The 18,299-nt window shown below is 46.0% G+C and overlaps 1 protein-coding gene across 3 annotated transcripts in view; it reads right to left on the bottom strand.

Moving 5' to 3' along the window:
- Nucleotides 1-394: 394 nt before the first annotated feature.
- arfgef3 (ARFGEF family member 3) overlaps nucleotides 395-18,299 on the bottom strand; it is a 265,336-nt gene continuing 247,431 nt past the window's right edge. For 2 of the 3 annotated variants that reach the window (XM_041173954.1, XM_041173960.1), the window contains exons 31-34: nucleotides 14,967-15,098; nucleotides 14,169-14,299; nucleotides 5,322-6,534; nucleotides 395-3,118 (exon numbers count right to left, since the gene is read on the bottom strand). In XM_041173954.1, coding sequence (XP_041029888.1) covers nucleotides 2,927-3,118; nucleotides 5,322-6,534; nucleotides 14,169-14,299; nucleotides 14,967-15,098 — 1,668 coding nt within the window. In that variant the 3' untranslated portion in view covers nucleotides 395-2,926. The remainder of the gene's footprint in view (nucleotides 3,119-5,321; nucleotides 6,535-14,168; nucleotides 14,300-14,966; nucleotides 15,099-18,299) is intronic. The other variant, XM_041173969.1, reaches the window with a different exon arrangement.

The raw sequence follows: 18,299 nt of genomic DNA, 5'->3' as shown, positions 1-18,299 counted from the left end.
ACATCCTTGAGAGTTTTGCATCATTCGCAGAAGAACGTTGGGTGGTGGTGGGGTGGGGGGGGAGATACCTTGAACAGCAATTCCATAAAGTGGGCAAAATACTGCAAATTCTGGAAATCTGAAATATTAAGCAAAAAAAATGCTGGAAAAGCTCAGACCAGGCAGCGGCCTAATCTGATGAGTATTCCCAGCATTTTCTGTCTGTCTGTACATCCCTAATTGCCCTGGAGAAGGTGGTGGTGAGTTGCCTTCTTGAACCGCTGCAGTCCATGTGGCGTAGGTACACCCAGGATTTTGACCCAGCGACAGTGAAGGAACGGCGATATATTTCCAAGTCAGGATGGTGAGTGACTTGGAGGGGAACTTGCAGACGGGGGTGTTCCCATGTGTCCGAGATGGTAGAGGTCGTGCGTTTGGAAGGTGCTACTGTGGGAGCCTTGGTGAGCTGCTGCAGCACATCTTTAAGATGATGCCACTGTGTGTCGGAGATGGAGGGAGTGAATGTTTAAGATGGTGGATAGGGTGTTGATCATGTGGGCTACCTTGTCGGGGGGAGGAGAGCCAATGAAAGTTGCCAAGATTGAGGCAATGGAGAATGGGACACCATGAGGGAGGTGGAGCATCCATTCTGAAGGTCAGAAAAGAGACTCCTTTGATTACCATGTAGCTGTTTTTTTCTCCCCATCTCTCATATATATAATTTTAATTTCACTTTGTTTACCTTGCTGTGTACATTTATTTTCAAAAGTAAGTATTACATTCTTTCCTTTGTCCATCCAATGTCCTGTCATCCAGATTGGATGTAGGAGCCACACTGGACTCTGAGTGGCTGAAAATCTCAAAGCCAATCAAGGGACTGAATATGGTCAGGCTGGACACAATGAGATCAAATGGGAATCTGACTGGGCCGTATGATGGGCTGAATGGTCTCTTTCTGTGCTGTAAGCTTCTCTGATTGAAATCCAGGCGTGTAAGTGGAAATTTCTGCCCAAAAACAGTGCTCAGAGTTTCTGTGGATGGAAGGCTTGGCTCCAGTCTCAACATATAGGAAACAAGCAGCCTCACAAGGCTCTCCATCTTGATGGCGAGGGAGGCAATAGAGCAACAGTTACTATGGAATCCAACATAACAACTGCATTTGCATAAAACCTTTAACATGGAGACAATGCCCCAAGACGCTACATAAATGCAACTTATGCATTATAGCATAACTGTAAAACTTCTGTGTTGGGTCCTTAATAATCCATTTGACAAATTATACCTTCAATGTGGAAATATTCACCTGAAGATCACGCCGTTTACTAAAAAACCTTCCAAAGCAGCAGCCCTGGTTAGGAGGCTGGTTTAAAAAAATGGCAAATCCAGAGCATAAGTTCACAGTGAAGGACAGCAGAACGAGGGTGAGTTACAGGCTGAAACTTGGGGGAAAGAGGTAATGTTGGATGGATGTCAAGGAAAGGACTTCCTACAAAGAGTAACCAACATTTGGAAAAGTCTCTCTGAGTCTACCAATGGCAAAAACCTCAGACTCATGCAAGAAATGTGGGCCTGCAAACTTTGGTGAAAACTTTAGCTGGACTTCAATGGGAGGTAAATTGGACGGTGTGTAGAACAGGATAACAATCCAACTCTTCCCATCTTATGAATCACAGCACAGAAGGAGGTCTTTCAACCCATCATGTTGATCTGCACCAGCTTCTGCCTTGTCTCTGTAACCCTGCACATTCTTCCTTTTCAGACAACAGTCTCATTCCCTTTTGGACGCTTCGATTGAACCTGCCTCCACCACCCTCTCAGGCAGTGCATTCCAGACCTTAACCACCCGGTGTGTGGAAAAGATTTTGCTCATGTCACTTTTGCTTCTTTTGCCAATTACTTTAAATCTGTGCCCTCTCATTCTCGATCCTTTCACGTGTGGGAACAGTTTCTCCCTATCCACTCTGTCCAGGCCCCTCATCATTTTGAACATCTCCAACAAATCTTCTCTCAGCTTCCTTTTCCCTCAGGAAAACAGTCCTAACTTCTCCAATTTTTCCACCTAACTGAAGCTCCTCGTCCCTGGAATCATTCTCGTGAATTTTTCCTGCACTCCGATGCCTTCACATCTTTCCTAAAGTGTGGCTTCCAGACCTGGATGCAATATTCCAGCTGTCCATGTGGAAGATTTCACCCAAGGGGGTGACCGTAGGTTTGTGTTTTGTTTAGAGAGGGGTGAGCAAAGGTGGGCCAAAGTGACCGCCCTCAAATGCAGCTATGCTGCGGCCTTGTTGACCAGCCTTTGACCCCTCGCCCTGCAATCCAAACCCTGAGTGCCTGGCCGGTGAGGATGCCCCTTTCAGATTTAATGCCCCCTCACCCCCACCTCACTCAGATAAACTGCGCGGACATTCCGCTCATAATACTGTAGATTTCAACACCCTTGAGCCGGTTTGACTGGATTTTTCAGCTTCTGTTCCTCTGTCACAGATTTATCGTCCCCGTCTGCGTAAGACCGTGCACAGGACACACAGGTGGCTCACGGGGGGAGCCTGGCCTCCCAGCGTCTCGAGGACGCCCATGCCATTGGACCAAGGCCCCCCCCCCCCCAGCCTGCAGCGGTCACCCCACGTTAGGGTCCCATCGCAGGCCCCATCGAGCCGGAGTGGGAGCAAGTCGTCCTCCATCCCAAGGGAGTGCCTAAGAAGAAGAAGGGGAGAGGATATGACCCCAGTGTGGGATCTGAGGCTCAAGGACTTCCACAGGGAGCCAGCCATTGGCAGGAATGATGAATGGTTCGGGGAGGGGGGGGCGCGGCATTAGCGCTTTAAATGTTTCCAGGTCAGGATTGGCAAAGTAGGTCATTTACTTGCAGGTTGAAAGTGAACTATTGTGCTTCATAAATATAGATTCCTTTTTTTTCCCCATTTGTGTTTCCGTGTTTTTTTTTTTACATAATTATATCATAAACTCTTCCCACTCTTCCCAGCCATTCCCTAACGGCTTGACGAACCCGGACATCGGTGACATGGCAGGTAAGCTGGCTGATGCTCGGGTACACCGACGGCTGGAGTGCCGTGAACATCTGGTCTGGCAGCAGCTGGATTTGGTTGAGGACGGTCAATATCATGTTGGTCCAGGCCTACGCAATGGAAAAGCCCTTTTAGTCAGACTGCCACATGACCCAACAACAGCAACAGCAACAACAACTTCAATTTATATAGCACCCTTCATGCAGCAAAACCTCTCAAGGCGCTTCACAGAAACATTAAATGAAGCGTTGACACTGAGGCACATCAGGAGATATTAGGGCCGGTGAGAAAGCTTGGTCAAAGAGCCAGGTTTTAAGGAGGAAAGAGAGAGGTTTAGGGAGGAAATTCCTGGGTTTCGGGCCCGGGCAGTTGACGGCATGGTCACCAATGGTGGGGTGATTAAAATCGGGATGCGCAAATAGAGGAGCAGAGAGATCTTGGAGGGTTGTAGGGCTGGAGGAGGTTGCAGAGATAGGGAGGGATGAGGCCACGGAGGGATCTGAACACAAGGGACCCCAGAACAAAAATTTCTTTGGTCTCCTGTAGACATCCACCAGTAATTTCTCTGGGGAGGTGCGGTTTCTCCAACTATAGCTACAGTGGAAGGTCAGCAGAATCCCTGGAGAATACTGACACTGGATTTATCGTCCATCCATGGTTGTCCCAAGGAGGTGGCGGACATTCTATCTGAGCAACTATTTTTACAGCTGAGGGGCTTTCCACCCACAGCCAGATCCCATGGTGGAATCTGACCTCACAACCTCAGTTAAAAGCAAAATACTGCAGATGCTGGAAATCTGAAACAAAAATATAAATAGCTGGAAAAACTAAGCAGGTCTGACAGCATCTGCGGAGAGGAATACAGTTAACGTTTCGAGTCCGTATGACTCTTCAACAGAACTGAGGAAATATAGAAATGTGATGAAATATAAGCTGGTTGAAGGGGGTGGGACAGGTGGAGCTGGATAAAGGGCCAGTGACAGGTGGAGGCAAAGAAGAGATTGCCAAAGCTGTCATAGACAAAAGGACAAAGAGGTGTTGACGGTGGTGATATTATCTAAGGAACGTGCTAATGGTGACATTAAGGGTAGAAAGCAGGACGAGCAAGGTACAGAAAGCCCTAGTGGGGGTGGGGTGGGGGGAAGGGATCGAAATAGGCTGAAAGGTGGAGATGAAACAATGGATGGGAATACATTTCAAAATAATGGGAATAGGTGGGAAAAGAAAAATATATTTTAAAAATATATAAATAATTAGAAAAAGGGGGATCGGAAAGGGGGTGGGGATGGAGGAGAGCGTTCATGAGAGCAGGGTGGTGTCTTGAAATGGCGAGCGACAGGGACGTCTGGGTCATGCTTGCGGACAGACTGAAGGTGTTCATTTTTATTCCACCTCATTTCTATTTTTCCTCAGTTCTGTTGAAGAGTCATACGGACTCGAAACGTTAACTGTGTTCCCCTCCGCAGATGCTGTCGGACCTGCTGGGTTTTTCCAGCTATTTTTGTTTCTGTCTCACAACCTCAGTGTTGTGAGTCGAGTGCAATAACCACTACAGGGATGCTGAGGGCCCTTCTATGGACAAGAGTAATCCTCTTCTAACGCCTGGCTCTTAAGGCAATCGGTGTGGGCTTCGCTGAGTAGCTCACTGCTGCCCAAATGTTGATTTACTGCCGCTTAAAACAAATGAGGAGGAAGTCCCTCGCTTGAAGTGGAAAGTCCAGCTCTTCCTGCCCAGGCGCACACTTAGGGAGATGGGCTGGTCAGGAGGACTGTTGGAGCTGAAAGGAAAAAAGGGAGGGAGAGGTCACGGGGAGGCGGGGTGGAGTGGTGCAGGTTCCATAAAAGTTCAAGGCAAAAGGCAAATGGCAAAAAAGGACAAGAGGTGACGCAAGGAAAAGCTTTTTAACCCAACGGGCGGCTAGGATTTGGAATACAGTGGATAGAGATTCAACAGTCACTCGCAAAAAGGAATTGGGTAAATACTTGAGAGAGAAAGAATTGCAGTGAGTATTGCTGAATGAAGAGATATGTCAAAGCTTTTCGTCTTGCCTCTACAGGACAGTTTGCAAGAAGACCAATAGAGGGAGAAGACGACAATTTACACAGCTTCAACATGTCTCTTTTTCAGCAATACTCAAGTTCTGTACCACCAAACCATTAATTGCAGTGACGTGCGGAAAGAGCGTTGGACTCACTGGATTGCTCTTTGAAACAGACAAAGCAGACTCGATGGGCTGAATGGCCTCCTTGGCAGCTGCACAGCCCGAGGGTTCTATCACACATGGCTTTAGACATTTTTAAACAGTACCGTACCTGCATCTGGGCCTCAGTGTCACGGAGGGAGACACTGTGGGAGCTTATTGTGGAGCCAGAGCGGGGCCGTTTCTCCTGTCTGAGCAGCTCAGGTCCCGCGCTGAGGGAATGTCTCATTTGGCCCTGGTCCAGCAGTTGCTGAGGCCGTTGAAGGGGTGAATCTGGACACCTCCCGGGTGCGCTGTCCCCCTTCTCCGACTTTCCCTCCTTGACAAACGCGGTCAGGTTATGCTGCTGCTTGCGCTTCTTGTACTCGAACACGAGCTTATTGATGGTCTTGTCGGTGGCGATGGTGTAGATCTTGTTGCCAGCGCTCTCCCACCATTCCTTCCTCCTGCCTTGCTCCTTCTTTTCCACATTGGGGCTCAGGGGGGCGCTGCCTGGCCCTTTGGTCTTCCCGTCTTCCATTGCCTGCTCTTTCCCGTGACACTTGGAGCCCTCTTCTGAAGGCGTATCTTTGCCCGACATGCCCCCGGTGGACGGGGTGGATCCTTCGGAATAGCAGGAGGGCAGAAAGAAGAGGGGGTCGCCCCTCATTGCCGGGGGTTCCTCTGCCAAGCTCTCCAGGTCAAGGTGCAACTGGATATAGTTATTACAGAGCTCCAGGCACAGCTTGTGCAGCCTCTTCACCAACCAGACCCAGTCTGCATTGCTAACAGGCTGAATGCTGAGAGAAGGCACTCTAGCTCTCCACTGTCTCTTCTCCTTCCCCCTCGGAGGGCTGACTTGGGCCGTCTCCTCGAAGATATCCTCATCCTCTGAGGAACACTGCTGGGACGAATCCGAGCTAAGCTCTTCCTCCTCGTAGAGGATCTTCTTGACCTGCTCTGCGGTTATGTTCTCCTGGTTGGTCAGAATGGCGTAAACCAAAGCCTGGAAGTAAATGTTGAAGCTCATCGCTGACTGGCGGTAGAGGTTGGCAGCCCCTCCCACGCCCGACACTTTCATCAGCAGGTACTTCAGCCCGGGCCTCGTGTCAAACTCCCTGGCCGTTTTGTAGGAGTCCAGCAGCAGATCGAAGATGACCGCCAGGTTCTGCATGGAGATGTACCTCAGGAAGCTGGCCGGCCTTGTCTCTCCGAAGGTGATAGTTCGATCTGAAGCCTCGCTTGGTGTAGGACCTTTGACAAATTCTTCGAGCAGAACGTCATATAGATTCTGCAGTAACACCTGGTGGGATAACAGACTCACCACTATTGTCCGGAATGGAATTCTGTGGATCAAAAGACAGAGGTTTAGTCAGAAACGTACATAGAGTAAGCGCAGTAGGTGTGTGTGCATGCTTGCGTGTGTGATTGTATGTATATATGAATAGATGTGTGTGGGCATGATTGTGTGTAAGAGTGCTTGTTTGAGTTTGTGTTTATGCATAAAGGAGTATGTGAGTGTGTGTCTGTCTAAGTCTGCTTGTTTGTGGGAATGTGTGAGTGTATGACTGTGTGTGAGTGCATGTTTGTCTGTGTGTACGAGTGTGTGTGTGTGAGTGCATGTATGTGTGCATGTACGAGTGCGAGAGCATGTTTGTGTGTAAGTACATGAGTGTGTGTGTGTGTGTGTTTGTGTGTGAGTGTGTGTGTGTGTGAGAGTGTGTGTTTGTGTGTGTGAGTGTGTGTTTGTGTGTGAGTGTGTGTTTGTGTGTGTGTGATAGTTTGTAAGTACGGGGGGGGCGGATTAAGGGTGGATTTTTTGAGGTGATGAGGCTAATTTTAAAAGGGAGGTAGGCAGTACATGAGGAGAGGGAACCAATTCAAATGCCAGCCAGCAACGGAGCCAGGAAGTGAAATTGGAAAGGAACTACAGCAATGTGTTTCTATGTTTGGTAATAAAATACAAAATATAATTAAATATGAGAGGACCATTTCAGGCAGAATCAAGGATTATGCTATGTCATTCTCTGATCTCATAAGGCATCTACAAAGCACAATCAAACATTTCACTATGTTATAGGCACTAAATAAATGCAAATTGTTGTTATATGGTATAAAACTGTGTTGATGGGATAACTTGCACAGAGATGCACTGCAGGCATTAAGTCCCTCTTACTATATTGACACATAAAACCTCCACTGAAATAAGCTGCCTCCACTTAAAAAGACTTTGCATTTATAAAGCGTTTTTTATGACCACCAGACATCTGAGAGCTCTCTACAGCGAATGAACTAAACGGATGCAAAAACAACAAAGCCCGTGGCCCCCATGGTGTTCCAGCTGAGATCTTCAAAGCTTCTCATGGACACCCATGGACACATACTTCTCATGGACTTTTGCTCCATGTACCCATCCTACAGATTTGGGAGGAGAAAGAATTCCCACCCCTGACTTCAGGAACGTGACAATTGGAATTATCTTTGAGAAGGGAGATGAATCGCGCTGTGGGAACTATCGAGGCTTTTCCCTCTTGCCCCCAGCAGGGAAAATCCTGTCACACGTTCTCCTGAATCACTGACTCCCTGTGGCTAAGGAAACCCTCCCAGACGCACAGTGCGGCTTTAGACCTTCCAGAGGAACCTCTGACGTGGTCTTTGCTGCCGGACGAATCCAAGGAAAATGTTGGGAACGACACCAGGAACTCTTCATTCCATTCATCAACCTGACCAAAGCATCTGACTTAGTAAATCACGAGGCTCTGTGGATTGTGCTCCAAAGATTTGGGTGTCCAAGGATCTTCATCACAATCCCACAACTGCTCCATGATGATATGACTACAACTGTCTTTGGTGGGAGATCTGAAACAGATGCCTTCGAAATCCGGACTGGGGTTAAGCAAGGCTGTGTGATAGCCCTCACTCTGTTTACAATCCACCTGACAGTGGCTTTTCACCTCATTAAAGATCAACTGCCCTCTGGTGTCAGTATTAAATACCCTCTAGATGGAAACCTCTTTAACCTCAGTCACCTCCATGCCAAAACTAAACTGACCACCAGAGAGGTGCGTGATCTATAGTTTGCGGGTGACTACCGTGTCACGCCCACTCTGCACCAGATTTTCAAGCCACTATCAGTCTGCGCACAAGAAACTCGGCCTGTCCTTGACTGTTACCAAAACAAAACTCATAGATCAACCCGCACCTCGTCAGCAAAAATATTCCACCTCCCAAATATGTTGAAGGAGAGACTATGGAATATGTCGATCCCTTCCCATCCTTTGGCAGCCTCCTCTCTCAAAAAGCCACCATTGATGAGGAGACCCAACACCAGATCGGCTGCACCAGCTCAGCCTTCTACAAACCACAGCGGCGAGTCTTTGACAACAAAGATCTCTGCAAGTCAACAAAGTCCTAGTGTACAGAGCAGTTGTGGTCACCACACTCTGTATTGCAGCGAGACCTGGGCTATGTATGAGTGACACATCAGAGGGCTCGAGAAACTCCATCAGGAAAGCCTTCACCCCATCCTCCGGATTCAATGGGAAGAATGTCAAACAAATGCTAGCGTCCTTCTTGAAGCCAGCTCCACAAGCCTTCAGGCAAAACTCCCGCAAAATCAACTTCGATGGACTGGGCATTGTCCAGGTGACCGAGAAGCAACTCCCCCACCAGGTCCTGTTTCCTCAACTCTCAAACGACCAACGTTCGGGGAGGGCAAATAAAATGCTTCGAAGGCACTCTGAAACTCTCCTTGAAGTGCGGCAGCATTGACATTAATGGCCGGGTGGAGCTTGTGACCAATCATTTAAAATGGGGACAATTTGTCCATCAAGCTGGGTCATGCCTCAAGTCCCACTGTCTTCATGATGAGGCAGAGCGGCAACAGAGAAAGATAGAAAAGGAAGCTGACACTCCGGATCCCACTACCACATAGGAAGTCCTGCCCCAAGTGCCTAAAGATCTGCAGGTCGAGAATCGGCCTGTTCACTCATATAAAGACCCAAAGCAGAAACTCGTGACCCTAAGTAAATGTCATCCTCAAATTGAGGTGTCGTCACTGTTGCAAGGTAGGAATCACAGCAAACTCCCACAAACAACAATGTGATATTGTCCAGATAATCTGTTTTTCTGTGATACTGATTTAGTACAGTTTTGGTCTCCCTATTTAAGAAAGGATACAAACGTGTTAGAAGCAGTTTAGGGAAATTTCTCTCAACCGATACCAGGGATGAGGGGGTTATCTTATCAGAAAGGTTGGATAGGCTGGGCCTGTACCCATTGGCGTTTAGAAGATTGAGAGGCGATCTTATTGAAACATATAAGATCCTGAGGGGGCTTGACAGGGTGGATGCTAAGGATGCTAAAAGGATGTTTCCCCTTGTGGGAGAGGCTAGAACTAGGGACACAGTTTAAAAATGAGGGGTCTCCCATTTATGACAGAGATGAGAACAATTTTTTTCTCTGAGGGTCATGAGTCTGTGGAATTCTCCTCTCCAGAGAGTGGCGGAGGCTGGGTCAATGAATATTTTTAAGGCAGAGATAGATAGAATCGCGACAAGAAGGGAGTCAAAGGGTATAGGGTAGGTGGGAATGTGGAGTTGAGGCCACACTCAGATCAGCCACGATCTTATTGACTAGCGGACCAGGTTCAAGCAGCCAAAAGAGCTACTCCTGCTCCTAATTTGTATGTTCGTATTAGTCAGGACACCAGGGATCACTACCCTCCTTTTCTTCAAAATAGTGTCACGGGATCTTTAACACTCACAGAAGCAGGCAGATGGGGCTTCAATTTAACATCTCATCTGAAAGACAACACCTCCGACAGTGCAGCATTCCCTCAGTACCATACTGGAATGTTAACCTTGATTTTTGCACTCAAGTCCTAGAGTGGGACTTGAACACAGGGTTTCATGAATCAGAGGGAAGCGTGCTACCTAGTGAGCCACTCTTCAACACCCCACCCAAAATTCAGTTGTTCTCTGCCTCTCCAGGAAGAATTATTATTGATGCATAGAGACCAGACCTCCAATACCTGCTGGTTTATTTCGCTTTAAAAAATGTGCACTCTGTATACAAGTTAACCTGCTAAGACCACTCAAGCAACCAATTAAATGTCAACAGGTGAGAACCTGGGTGTGCATCTAACCAAATTAAAAATCAACAGAGAGAGGAAAAACTATTTAATTGTGTGACTTTTAAAACTTTCTCTGAAATGGCATGTGTTTGCAATTTGCATTTCTTTCCTCATCCTCCTTAGTTGGCACTTTGTATTGAACACAAGAGGCAGTCCAGGCAGGTGCAAAAAGCAGGGATGGAGCGGTAAGCGCAGGATTACTCCAAAGCTGCATGGCCCCGGAATATTAAAACTCACTGCTTACCCTATTTTCCTGTTCAACAGTCAAGCATGGGGAGAAAGAAGCAACAGGAGGAAAGTTAGTACAGTGCAGCCTGCACAGACATTTGATACCAGACACCAAGAGAAGGTTAAACACGCATGTACATGAGCAAAGATTAAACACTGGGTGATACAGGGGGATTAAACCTTGGGCAGCAGTAGGAAGATCAAATACTAGAAGTTGGGGAAAGAAAGTACAGATTGAACAAGGGGGAAAACCTAGCATTTGACACCAAAGGAAGATTAAACACAGCTTCATATCACTTGGTACCATGGCAAAGGCAGAGTGCATCCAAAAGTATAGCAGCAATCGGCCTTTCATTTTAAAATTCCTATTTTGCACATTTTCTTGTTTAAATACAGAATAGCAATGTCATGGCTGAAGGACGTAGCTCAGGGTAAAAGCTTGACAGAGGGGAACAATAATTATAATTGCAGAAATCAGGAATTCTCACTCCGATGAAAGATGAGGAAAATTAGAAAAATATAAATTATTCCAGGTTATTATGGAGATTGCCATAATCATCTAGCTCATGGCTCGTATTAATGCTTTAGAGGTAGATATTTTAGTTGCAGGAATATAACTTTTAGCTTGGAGGTTAAGGTGCTAAATATAAGATAAACGGAAATATCTGGTTGAGGAACTGGTAAACGGATCGGGGGTAATTACAGTTCAGAGTGTTTATTCAGTGTGGTCAAAGATCGGAGCGTGAAAGCCATAAACCAGCAGGCGGCCTTCCTTTAGCTGGGGAGCTGCAGACGGTAAGTTTGAGGAGAATTGCCCTGGCTTCAGTAAGAAATTTAAATTACTCAGGTGGATCCTGCAGTCAAAATGTTTGATTTTGAAGCTGGAAGTTAATCAATTGAAAAAAAATCTACCTGATAACTCGACCAACATCTGTCACCAGGGATGGGAAATTCAGGGTGGAGCCCTTGTTGGAATTCTGGGAAGCTGCCTGTGGGATTTTTTTTCCAGAAGGTCTTTCACCTTTGAGCTAAAAGCTCCCAAGTTGGTGGGTGTAAGCCCCAAGTTCAGCAGGTGGAGAGAGTCCACAAAGAGCTGAAAAGCAGCTGTAGACCAGAAGCAAGGGGGGACTATCAGAAATCAGGGGTATTTCTGGGGTGCAGACATTGAGTTAGGGATGTGGTGAAGTCCACACTTGAGCTGAGAAGTCCACAGTCATGAGGCTTTGAAGAGAAAATAGAGGATCGCTTAGCCAAGAGCTAATGTAGGATCCCCAGGAAATTTCATACCTCAGAGAATAACTGGAACACTGCGGAGAATTAAAATGAATTTTGAAGGGATGTGGCATACCTTTGGATTGGTACCAGGAAAAGTGAATAGACAATCAAGAGCCTCATATGCAGCCGAAGGCTCTCTGGGGCTAAGTCATGAAGTGAAAGAGGAGGTTCATCTGGTTCGCTGATGCTCTTTGGGGGAAGGAAATCTGCCAACATGTGATTCCAGATGCACGGCAATGTGGTTCACTCTTAACTGCCCTCTGACATGGCTGAGAAAGCCATTCAGTTCAGGGGCAGATAGGGAGAGGCAACAAAAGCTGGCCTTGCTAATGATGCCCACATCCCATGAAAGAGTAAAAAAGGTTTATGAGGATGGTTCCAGGGATGAGCAACTTCAGTTATGAAGACAGACTGGAGAAGTTGGGACTCTCTTCCTTGAAGAAAGTTTAGAGGAGATCTGATAGAAGAATTCAGAATCATGGGGGGCCTGAACAGAGCAGACTGCGGGGGGAGGGGTGGGGGGGGGGCGGGGGGGGGGGGCGCGGTGGGGAACATGTTCCCACTCGTAAGAGGACCGAGAATGAGAGGGAAATCATTAAAACGATTGGTGAAGGAAGCAAAAGCAATATATGAAGAAACCTTTTTCACACAGTGAGTGCTTATAGTCGGGAATGCATCATCTGAGAGTGTGGCGGAGGCAGATTTAATTAAGGCGTTAAAGAGGGAATTAGATGATTATTTAAAAAGAAACAATGTGCAGGGTTATGGGGAAAAGGCGGGAGAATAGCACTAGGTGAAATTCAGGGAGCCAACGGACAAAAGGGGCCAAATCTGTGCTTTAACTATTCTGTGAGCGTTTTAGTCTAAACTGCATGTGACTGTTTTATTAAGGTTTATGCGAAGTATAAGCAGTTACCTAAGCCATTGCTCATTTAGTAGTAAAAACAAAAAAACTGCGGATGCTGGAAATCCAAAACAAAAACAGAATTACCTGGAAAAACTCAGCAGGTCTGGCAGCATCGGCGGAGAAGAAAACGTCAACTCCTTTCTTCTCCGCCGATGCTGCCAGACCTGCTGAGTTTTTCCAGGTAATTCTGCTCATTTAGTAGCGTTTGTTTTACTTGTTTCTTGTACAGTAAAATTCATTTGTTTTAAACCATGGAACATTGTGGCGTAATTTCTTTCAGTTGATCATGGGTGTTCGAATTTCTCTTTAAACATTAATAGTCTCTAACAGGATTGTAACAAATTGACATCATCACTGCGGCGATGGATTGAAATACAGGGGACCCAAGTTCAAAATGAGAATCAGCAAGTGAAGAGAAACAGGGCTTGTACAGGCGGAGGGTAATAGAAACGTGGAACAGTTACTGGCGGCTTTGCAGTGGGCACTTTAGAAGGTTCGATGGATAATGAGTGGATTTTTGAGCAAGAGTGTATTGAGGACCAGAGTGCGCAGCAGCTGCATGGGGTTATCTATGAAAATGGCACAGGCTCCTCAGACCCAATGGCCTGGTTTTTGTTCCTAAAGATGTTGATATTACAATTTGCAGGGACAATGGAATCACATCTAAATTACACCATTCTATTGTGTGAATGATGTTGTTCTATTATGCAAATTATGTCATTCTATTGTACAAATGATGTAATACTATTGCATGAATGATATCATTTTATTGCATGAATGATGTCATTCTATTATGCAAACGATGTCATTCTATTGTGTGAACTATGTCATTCTATTGCGTAAATGATGTCATTCTATTATGCATGCAATGTCATTCTAGTGTGTGAATGATGTCATTCTATTGCATGAATTATGTCATTTTATTATGCAAGCGATGTCATTCTAGTGTGTGAACTATGTCATTCTATTGCGTAAATGATGTCATTCTATTATGCATGCAATGTCATTCTAGTGTGTGAATGATGTCATTCTATTGTGTGTATGGTGTCATTCTATTGTGTGAATGATGTCATTCTAGTGTGCAAATAATGTTGTTCTATTGTGCGAATTATGTCACCTATTGTGCGGATAAGGTCATTTCCACTGTGAAAACATCATCTACTGTGTGTAAGCCAAAAGGAAGATTTTCAAATTACTTTCACTCTTACCGAAGCTTGTGCCTCTTCAAAGCTTATAAATTTCTAAATCTTTGCACTTTCTGAGTTTAATTTGAAAAGTTTACCCCTGACCGATATCAGGGCAAGGGAAGTGAGTCAATGTCAATTACTGCAAAGTGCGGTTAGGATTATGAGGAAGGTGCTGTACTGACTGAAAATATCAGCCAGTCACCTATCCACCCAACACCCCCACAAATGGATATCCAGCCGTTTCTTTACCTTTTCTGAGTGTGGCCATTGGGTTTCTCGTCTGGTGGGAGCTCGATGATCAGCACGCAGGACTGAGCATGCTCAAAACCCTCCCTGTTGTTCGGAGTTTTGGGAGAGCACTGGGTGTCTAGTAGGAAAACCTGGAGCAGAAGATTACAGTCAGATCATACCTTATCAAATGGTGGCTTAGAAACCAAATATTTTACTTCCTAAACAGTACTAGGTCTGTTTTATTCCTGAAATGTAGAAGTTTGAAGGATGATTTGATTGAGGCTTTAGAATTTTGATTGCAGGTAGAGAGAGAGACTCTTTCTGCTGCTGTTGGGGGTGGGGGGGGGTGGTTGGTGGTGCATACAGAACAAGGGGATATGACCTTAAAATCAGAGCCAGGCCACTCAGGAGGTGAGTTAGGCAATACTTCTTCCCAGAAAGGGCAGCAGAAATGTGGAACCCTCACCCAGAAAAAGCAGTGGGTGGCAGTTCGATTAATAATTTTAAATCAGAGATCGAGAGACATTTTCTAAACGGGGATAGGAAAGGACATGGTGCCTGTGGGAATCAATGGAATTAAGGTACCGATCAGTGATGATCCCACTGAATGACGGAACAGGTTTGAGGGGCTGAATAACCTCCAGCCATTTTCTTAATCACATCGACAAAGTGGATATATGAATTCTCTGAGACAATCGGGGAATGCTTAGTGCCTTTACCACCCCCACTCCCCACCCCCGACCCCTGACCCCCGACCCCCGACCCCCACCCCCACCATGACAGGTTAGGTCACAGAGGCTCGCTCTGGCGCGATACCTGCTGTGCCATTGCCCGGATTCTCCAGTACTCCGCCTCGGCGCTGGCGGAATGTGACGGAGCCGCCACCTTCACCTCACACGCGTCGCCGCTGAAGCTGTCCGAGCCGCTCTGAAAACAGGCCAGCAGGTTCTGAAAGGCAAGAATAAACGGAGGTTAGAAGAGAAAATATAACCCGCCCCCCGCAAACACCCTGCTCAGAGTGTCGAAGGAAGGAGCCACTTGCGTTTACATACACGCCAACTTTACCACAGCACCTCGAAACCCTTCGGGCAACGGTGACTTACTGTGGATGCGGAGGTAAACCGGACAGACAGTCAGTACCAACGCAGACGACAGTAAAGGCGAAACATCCTGACAATTAGCTGCAGCTGGTTTTGCCTGAGGAAGGACTGTATCCTATCAAATCCTTTACATCATTTTAAACATTTCTAAGGCTCTCACTCTTAACATCTTCCCTGTCTTTAACCTGTATGGAGGCCTCTTGCACATCCCCAATTTTAACCATTCCATCACCGGCGGTCCTGCCTTCAGCTGCCTAGTTCCTAAGCTCCGGAATTCATGGGAATGTAGGAGCAGGAGTAGGCCATTCAGCCCCTTGAGCCTGCTCCTCCATTCAACTAGGTCATGGTTGATCTTCCACTTCAACTCCATTTTCTTGCACTATCCCCATATCCCTTGATGTCGTTTGTATCTAGAAATCTATCGATCTCTGTCTTGAACATAATCAATGACTGAGCCTCTACAGCCTCTGGGGTAGAGAATTCCAAAGATTCACCACCCTCTGAGTGAAGACATTCCTCCTCATCTCAGTCCTACATGGCCTATCTCTTAGTTTGAGATTGTTCCCCCTCTGGTTCTAGTCCCCCCCACCCCCTAGCTAGGGGAAAAATTCCCTCCCTAAACTTGACCACCTCGCTTTCCTCCTCCAAGATATTCCTTAAAACCTCCTGCATTGACTACGCTTTTGGCCACCTGACTTAACTTTACATTCGTGGCTTAGTGTCAAATTTTGTTCGATAATTCTCCTGTGAAGCATCTTGGGATGTTTCTCCACACTCAAGGTGCTATATAAATGGAAAGAAGTTGTTGTTATTCGTAAAAGTGACCTTGAAGCTGTATTCTGACCACCTGCCCCCCAGATGGGTACAACAATTGATAGTTGTCATGGTCACCATTAAAGGGTTTAGCTTTAAATTCTAGATTTATCAATTGAATTTAAATTCCACCAGCTGCCATGGTGAGATTTGAACCCATGTCCCCTGAGCATTAACCTAGGCCTCTGGATTACTAGTTTAGTGATATTACCACTACACCACCATCTCTCTCCACCAATGGCGTATCTAGATTTCTAGAAGATGCCATATCAAAGGTTACTATGCAAAATAAGAGCTCATGGTGTAGGGGGTAAGATATCTCATGAGGAAAGGTTGGGCCTATATCCAATGGTGTTTAGAAGAACGAGAGGTGATCTGATTGAAACATATAAGATCCTGAAGGACCTTGACAGGATGGATGCAGAGAGGATGTTTCCCCTTATGGGAGAGACCAGAACTAGGGGACATAGTTTAAAAATAAAGGGTCTCCCATTTAAGACTGAGATGAGGAGAATTTTTTCTCTCAAATGGTCATTAGTCTGCGGAATTCTCTTACTCAGGGAGTGGTGGAGGCTGGGTCATTGAATAGTTTTAAAGCTGAGTTAGATAGATTCTTGAGTAACAAGGGGGCCAAAGGGTTATGGGGGGCAGAGAGGAAAGTGGAATTGAGGCCACAATCAGGTCAGTCATCATCTTATTGAATGGTGGAGCAGGCTGAAGAGGTTGAATGGTCTATTCCTGCTGCTAGTTCATATGCTTGTATGTCCATAATGGTGTGACTTTTCTTGGCTGGATATTCTTGACTCATTAGCTTAGAAGTCCACTAGGACACTTACATGGCTGTTTGAAGCAACTGACAGCAGAAAAGGTGAAACGTTCATATACATGTCATTCAGGAAATTATCTTTTAATGGAAGGTATTTAGGGGCTCATGTCATTTCTCAGCAGATTGTTTAGTTAGAATTTTCTATTTATCCTCTTCTATTTTTTATAGTAATAACCTTTACCTAGCAGAGTTAGAAAGAAATCTTTGCAATGTAGACTCAGGACAGGGTATAAGAGTGGTTATATAAGTCGGATGGTATGACTATATTAGCCAGTTACAGGGGTCACAAAATTGTACAAGATTGAAGAAATTGAGGGTTAAACCAAGGGTCCCAAAGTCTGTGGGTAATCAGTTATTCACTGGTACAGCATTTGACTTTCTGTCCAGAAACCACTGGCATGACATCCTGTGGAACTTGTTACACACACTCATCCGTGTCACTTCCAGACTCAATTGCTCCAGCTTTCTCCAGTCCGGTCTCTCCAAATCCCACCTGTCACAACCTGTCCAAAACTTTGTCACAATGTCCTGAACCTGTATCTTGCTCCTTGTCACTCCGGCTGCCAACTTTTATTGCCCCCCACTGCACCCCCCCCCCCCTCCCGCCCCCATTTCTCAATACATTGATTTTAAAATCGGTTGCCCTCATCTACATGGACCTCTGTGTCCTTGCCTCTCTGTCCTACTGTACTGTCCTTCAGCTTTATGTCCTTAGATGTACCTCCTGTGTCCCTAACTGACCTCCTCAGCACATGCAAGCCAACCCTCTGCTCCACCTTTACCGGCAGAATCTTCCACTATCTCCGCCACACATTCACAAACACCCTCTCTAGAACCCCTCAGCTCGCTACCTCCTTCATTTCCTTCAACTTCCACTTGGACTACCCTATACTATCCATCAACCAACAGCACTAAAAAACACATTGTCTGGTTGCTGCTGTTTGTGGGATCTTGCTGTGCTGAAGCTGGCTGCCGTGTTTCCCTACATTACAACAGTAACTGCACTTTGGGACATCCGGAGGTTGTTAAAAGCATTTGATCAATGTAATTTCTTATTTCTTTGAAGCCCATCTCAAACCTTTGGCCTCCACCAATAACCCTCCACTCCTTGGTGCTTGGCTCTTTTTGCCTCTGTGAAGCATTTTGGGCTGTTTTTTATTACATTAGAGGTGCGGTATGAGCACATTTTGTCACTGTTACAGTTAGGAAAACTGGACCAGGAGTATGTCATTCAGCCCTCGAACCTGTTCCCGCGATTCAATACAATCATGGCTGATCTGTGACCCAACCCACCGTTGCCTCATAACCCTTCATAAAATTCTCTCAATCTCAGATTTTAAATTAACAATTGATCTAATATCAATTGCTGTTTGTGGAAGAGAGTTCCAAACTTCTACCATCCTTTGTGTG

This window comes from Carcharodon carcharias, chromosome 2 (assembly GCF_017639515.1).
Source record: "Carcharodon carcharias isolate sCarCar2 chromosome 2, sCarCar2.pri, whole genome shotgun sequence".
Lineage (NCBI taxonomy): Eukaryota > Metazoa > Chordata > Chondrichthyes > Lamniformes > Lamnidae > Carcharodon > Carcharodon carcharias.
Note: the sequence above shows the minus strand (reverse complement) of the source record. Positions and strands in the feature narration are given on the sequence as shown.